General features: G+C 32.2%; 1 protein-coding gene across 1 annotated transcript; it reads right to left on the reverse strand.

Annotated features, from left to right (window-relative positions):
* Positions 1 to 1,242: 1,242 nt before the first annotated feature.
* On the reverse strand, positions 1,243 to 3,254 carry ccl20a.4 (chemokine (C-C motif) ligand 20a, duplicate 4). The gene is made up of 4 exons (XM_016492113.1): positions 3,045 to 3,254; positions 1,815 to 1,923; positions 1,623 to 1,700; positions 1,243 to 1,388 (listed from the first exon to the last, which is right to left on the reverse strand). The coding sequence occupies exons 1-4, from the start codon at positions 3,118 to 3,120 to the stop codon at positions 1,367 to 1,369; spliced, it is 285 nt and encodes a 94-aa protein (XP_016347599.1). The 5' UTR covers positions 3,121 to 3,254; the 3' UTR covers positions 1,243 to 1,366.
* Positions 3,255 to 6,754: the final 3,500 nt, after the last annotated feature.

Below are 6,754 nucleotides of genomic sequence, written 5' to 3' on the forward strand. Positions count from 1 at the left end.
AGGGTTTATTTTGCAACAGAGGCTTGCTGACTGGATATCTCGTGCTGTGAACTTGTGTTCCCCTTTCATAAAAAGAAGGAAGTTGGATATGTACAGCAGCTTTCTCCAGTTTGGATCTGTCACCCTGCAGGTCATGTTCAGTCTCAGCCAAACAGTTATATGACATATGGGAGAAAGATAGAAAAGCTGAAGTTTTAAGGCTGCTGACTTGCCATCCTACAGTATATGCCCTTTTTGACATTGGCAATGACAAATTACTATTGCAGAAACTTTGAATGGAGATTCACTGTTTCACAAACCCCAATGGGCAATAGTAATGAAATAAAACAGAGTAAAATTAGAGTTAAAAATATGACCAAGTGGCTTTGCAGAACTCACATTGGAACACATTCACGAGAATATAAATAACATGACTGCATGGCTGTTTACAAAAATGTTGACTTCAGCAATGCATTAAGTGAAAGCTGCTTTGGATAAAAGTGTCTACCAAAAGCAAAAATGTAAATTAAACAAGCTGTGTTTCAGAGGCCACTAATGACAACAGTAGATTATAGAACAAGTCTGTAACTCTGAAGTCACTAAAAGATTGTGACCAGACTTCAAGTAAGAGAATTTCTGTTATGAGTGAGATTTTACAGAAATTCAATTTTACATCTAAATAAAAAAGATAGCACAGAGAATTTTTACATTTATAGCATTCAAATTTGGCCATTGAACCTGTAGTTTAGATCTGCTTCATGTTGAAAAAAACAACAACTTCTAATTACGCACACCCTAGGGTACCAAAAACCTAAGTATATCACAATCAAATAATGATGACCTGTTGAATGTTGGCCTTCCACCTGAGCAAGGGATGACCGATCCAAAAACGTTCATCAGACAAGACAAATGCAGCTGTCTTGAGAACATAATTTCAACACTCTGCTTACCTAAAAGGAGGATGCATTTGATTAATTATTACTAATGCTTTTACAAGCTCTAAATAAATCTCCAATAATTCAAAACATTAAGGATTGTATGTGTATTTTGGGGCAGCTGGGTTTTGGGCACATACTGCCACCTGCTGTCTACTGTATGTGCTCACAAACTTTCATTTGCCCAGGTTTACTGAATATTTGAATATTTGTTTTAGTGTGCTGTAATGCCAGAGCAGCCTTATGAGCATACAATATTGTGCACAAATTCACAAAGTGTCAACTTGACTAGAAATGTTACAGACAAAACAAAACAGTGTTCCTGTCAAAACCATTTATTAATTTATTAATTATAAAAATAAATTCTAAACAATACATTTTATAGAAGGATTTCTGTTTCTGTTAATTTGTTCAGCTTAAGCCAGTTTTAGACCGATCTGATGGTGTCCACATTATGATGACTTTTTTGTGTTCCTGCAAGAGACAATTAAATAAAACCCTTAGGAGAGGATTCTCAGGTTTTAACTTTAGCTCATTCATATTTACCAGTATATTCAGCATATGGAGACATATGACACTGCACATTACAAAACTTTACACTGGGTCAGTAATATACTTGCAGTTTAGTCATTCACTACCACTTTAAGTCTTGTGCTCATTGCCATTGCCAAGAGACATTAATGTAAGTGTGTGTAATGCTGAACTCACTGGATATGCAAGATAGCGTTCTGAACCCATAGATCATCAGGGTTAGCACAGATCTGTCTGTTCTTCACCGTAGTAAAACTACAGGAGAGAGAATTCTAGATTAAATATTACAGATATTACAGATTGTTCTCTTACATAAACATTAATGCAAAATGTTAATCCATTTAAGACAAAACCAGTGTTGCTCCTCACATGACAGCCTCTATGTTGCAGGTCATGGTGGCGTCCTGTCGGGTGAAGTCTTTCAGTCGGAGGACAGGAAAAGGCTGTGATGAATATTTGGTACAGCACCTCACTGGACCTTAACACATGACAGTCTCTCAGTTTATGTGGTTTTATGACACTTGACCAACTATCCTGACCCATAGCTTTATAAAAAAAAAAAAATTAATTTGCTAATTTTCCTGGTAATAAACTTGGCATTGTATACTATTAATATTGTTGACTCTGTGAAAAATTGTTTCTCTATTTTAAGTCGTTTTGTACAAAAGCACCTGCTATATGCATAAATGTAAATATAAACTTTTTTTTATAAAACAATGTCTTTGAATCTCCTTGGTAACTTGTATTTCAATTTAATTAATGGCATCTTGGAGTCATGATATAAATAAATAATATATATAAATAATAGAAATAGAAATAGAAATAATAAAAATAAATAAATTGTCCAAATGATAATTTTGAGTTAAAGATCTAAATAATTATTCTTTAAAATTTATCTTTTTTTTCCTCCACAAAAATGTAGGTCTTATTAACATAAACAAACTATAATAAACATAATGTGACGCATATTTGTCATACATTAATTAGCAAGAAATAGTTAAGATGCACTCAAAAAGTCATGCCATAGTTATATGATTAACTATTAGCACAGGCTTGATTTTAATTTATATATAAAAAAAATCATATTTTCTAAATTAATTTATTACAATTGTTTAGAATCAATTTGAATCTGTTCAGTTAAAAAGTATGAACGGTTAAAATCTGGCTAGATGTGGAATAAGAAATATTAAATTAGTTAAAATTAAACAAATTTGATTTATTGATGATAAATATATAAACCTGGTTATTGTGTATTTAGTTTTAGCACATTCAGATTATTAGTACTATTACAGAAATAAAAACCATATCATGTCAGTGATGCTCAAATAAGTTGTCAGATTTTTTTAGATAAACAGTTACATTCAATTTGCCACTGAGTTAAGACATAAATCTATCATATCAGTTAAGTCATCAAATCAACTGCAAAATTCCTGATTATTAAACATGGCAGCGTCTCAGCTGTATGGCGGATGTAACCGTCCAAATTCTAAATGATTAAAAATGCATGTGGTTACATTTCAAGAGCAGCCTTGGGAACTCAAAGCACTGAGCAACACTTGAAACCAAAGAGATTGTCTGAGAAAAGTCGGTTTTACTTACTGCTTTGACTCAAGTTGACCCAGACACACAGCAACAGCAGCATCGCAGATGACGTCAGGACGAGTCTGTTCATCATGGGAGGGGAAACAAGCCACTTATGGGTGAAAAAGAAAAATGAAATTGATCAAAAGTATTCAACAAGTTAATGACAGCTGTGCAGACAGCAGCAGCAGTGTTGAGGATGGTGATGATGAAGATGTAGAGCTCTCAGTCCACGTTATCTGGCATCCCCAAAAGCTACATTATATAGCTGTTCATGAGGGGAATTTGTGGACCACACAGCAGCGTCACTGAGGGGTGGAAGACAGGGGGAAAATCAGGGTGTCTTGAGTTAAATATTAGTAGGTCAGCTAAATTTGAGTACTAAAATGGGATATTCCATTCCTCTCACTATCATGGGTACTGTAATAAGAAAATCGATCCCAATTTGTGATACGATCACAAGTGTGTAATCACCGAAATTACTGGTTTAAACATTATTTAAGATATATGTAAAAACACAAAAAAAAAAAAAAAGACAACCAACAAACAATTGCCCAATTTTAATACTGAAAAATGGGAATAGATTATCTTTAAATCATAAAAAAGTTAGTTAAGGTTAAAAAAGTGTACCTGGGTAAACATATAGATGAACCTTTTTCCTCAACATGAGATTTTATGTTAAACTGTACAGTATTAATGTACAGTATAAGATGAGCTGTATATTTTAGGTGTCATGACTGGTCTTCATTAAAAAAAAAAAATGGACAATTAAAAAAAAACTGAGGAGATCTTAGAACAATAATGAAGAACAATGTACCCACATAATGTGTAAATGTTTATTTATTGCAAGAAAAAAATGGGGGCAAACAAAAACTTAAATAGGTCAAAATTTTACATATACTGTATATATATATTTTTTTAAATTGAGATTTATACACCATCTCAAAGCTACATACATAAGCTTTCCATTGATGTATGGTTTGTTATGATAGGGCATTATTTGGCCGAGGTACAACTATTTGAAAATCTGGAATCTGAGGGTGCAAAAAAATCTAAATATTGAGAAAATCGCCTTTAAAGTTGTCCAAATTAAGTTCTTAGCAATGCATATTACTAATCAAAAATTAAGTTTTTATATATTTACAGTAGGAAATTGACAAAATATCTTTACGGAACATGATCTTTACTTAATGTCCTAATGATTTTTGGCATAAAAGAAAAATCAATCATTTTGACCCATACAATGTATTTTTGGCTATTGCTACAAATATACCCGTGCTACTTAAGACTGGTTTTGTGCTCCAGGGTCACACATTTATATACATACACACCCACACAAATAAAAGTCTTGTCCATAAAAGAGCAGATAGTTTTAACTTTGTATTGTGTGAATACAAAATTTGAATTCCAAATTGTCCAAATTCGTTTCCAATTTTATTCTAGACAAAGTCATGCAAATGTTCATTAAACATTCAATAGTAAGCACAGCTAAGACTCAGATACCATAGCTTAATTTTTCATAAACTATTTTCTATTTCAAGTGAGCATTTTTGCAATTTTTCCAAGATGAATATGTGATAGAGATGTCTGTGATGGCACATGAGTTACTTGAGTTAAATATAATTTCTACGCATCTACTTTCAAGACAAATAATTTAAATAAAATGAACATCTAGTCAAACATTTAGACTAACATTCAGCAGTCAAAGGCATCCGCCTTTCCTGGAAATCGAACATTCATCAGATTCTCTTATCACAGCTTCAGATCAGATGGCAGTCTTTGATGTAAAAAAAAAAAAAAAAACAATATTATAATCAACCTGATATGACTTAAACCTTACTCTAATTCTAATCCAGACACTCCTCCGTTTTAAAAGATCATAAGTCTGTTTCATAGAAATTAAACTCAAAATGTCAAGCAGCATGACACCTCTCTAAACCTGGAGGTGTAAATGAAAGAATCTGAAAATGTTTTAGTAAAACCAACACAGAGAGAAATGCTATAAAATTGGTGTCTAAAGTCAAGCAGGAAGACTAAAGTGAAGGCTGTGGGTTTGAAGGGAAGTGATTCATTGCTAAAGGAGCCACTGTTAGGCTTTGTTCTCACTCTTATGACCTATTTCACCCTTGGATTTTAGGACATGAGTTACATAAAACATTATGACCTAGAAAATGTATGTAATTCTACACACCCACAAGAAACCACACGTTAGCATGTGGAAATGAGGACGCCGCTGAGCATGTGGGTAGTTCAGATCTATCCATTTGTGTGCGTGTGTGTGGTTTTATCTATCAAAAATGTTATAGAATCATAAAACACAATATAATCATAATTCAATAATGCATTCATTCTATAATCAAAAGGTTAAGGTTTGAGTGCTTGTCCTGGTGGACATTCCCAGTTCCTGGTTTCAAAAGTCCCATGCCAAATGCACCATGTCACTTTTTAGCAAATAATTATCTGATCTGGCAATTCCAAGTGGTTTTACAGTATGTAAAATATTCCATGTGTCGAAGTGAATTTAAGAACAAATTCAAATGTTGGTCAATCACACTTTAAATAGTAAAAGTTTTTTTATGCAACGGTAATTTGAAAGGTTCACCCAAAAATAAAAATTCCTGCAAAACTTAGATGAGTTTATTTCTTCATCAGAACAGATTTGGAGAAATTTAGCATTTAGCATCTGTTCTGATGAAGAAATGGCCTGAGGATGAGTACAGTTTTAGCCAAATTTCATTTTTTGTTAATTATTCTTTTAATAAATTAATTAACTATTCTTATAATAACTAATAATTGTTTTTCATTAAAAAAAGTAATTAAAAATGATTGAAAAGTGCAAAGATAAGTTCACTGCAAGTTGTAAGTGCCATAACATTTTATTTCAGCAAAATTGTTAATTTTAGTGTGGGTCAAAATTATTTTAAAAGCAGATAGCAAACAGTTAAAATATTATATTACTTAAAACTTTAAAAACTTGAAACTTAAAGGATAAGTTCAATTCCAGAATGAAAATTCTGTTATCAATTACTCACCCTCCACTTGTTCCAAACCTGTATGAGTTTTTCTTCTTCTGTTGACCATTGACTTCCATAGTAGGGGGAAAAAATACTATGGAAGTCAACGGTGCCCATTAACTGTTCGGATACCAACATTTTTCTAAATATCATCTTTTGTGTTCAACAGAAGAAGAAAAACTCATACAGGTTTGGAACAAGTGGAGAGTGAGTAAATGATAACAGAATTTTCATTCTGGAAGTGAACTTATCCTTTAAAATATTGTATTACATTATATATTCCTAATGTGCTGCTCACAGTACACTGCATGTGTACAGTAAGCTTATTTGTAAAGAATAAAATCTGAATGTGTTTGCCTCCAAAAATTGAGCATGGAGATATTTGTTAGTTTATTTGCCAGATATTCACCAACAAATAACATCTCAACTCAGTTATTGTCACTACAGCAATTTTCAATCAATTTTAAACACCCATAACGTTTTAGTGTTCCTGTAGCTCAAAGAGTAGGGTTTCCCAGGGAAAGCATGAACTGATCAAATGTATACGCAGAATGCAATATAACTCACATTGAATAAAAGCATCTGCCAAATGCATAAATGTAAAGTTAAAACACTTAACACAAAACAACATACAGAATATACTATAAGACAATATAATATAATATAATATAATATAATATAATATAATATAATATAATATAATATAATATAATA

The sequence above is a fragment of the Sinocyclocheilus anshuiensis genome, unplaced genomic scaffold, assembly GCF_001515605.1.
Source record: "Sinocyclocheilus anshuiensis isolate Anshui unplaced genomic scaffold, SAMN03320099.WGS_v1.1 scaffold1155, whole genome shotgun sequence".
In the NCBI taxonomy this organism is placed as follows: domain Eukaryota; kingdom Metazoa; phylum Chordata; class Actinopteri; order Cypriniformes; family Cyprinidae; genus Sinocyclocheilus; species Sinocyclocheilus anshuiensis.

Bases quoted from the DNA above. Each gene is read 5' to 3' on its own strand.
- ccl20a.4 (XM_016492113.1), bottom strand. From the start codon at position 3,120: ATGATGAACAGACTCGTCCTGACGTCATCTGCGATGCTGCTGTTGCTG. The intron at 1,701-1,814 runs GTGAGGAGCAAC...TCTCTCCTGTAG, and splicing joins TGCAACATAGAGGCTGTCAT to TTTTACTACGGTGAAGAACA. The intron at 1,389-1,622 runs GTGAGTTCAGCA...TGTCTCTTGCAG, and splicing joins AACGCTATCTTGCATATCCA to GAACACAAAAAAGTCATCAT.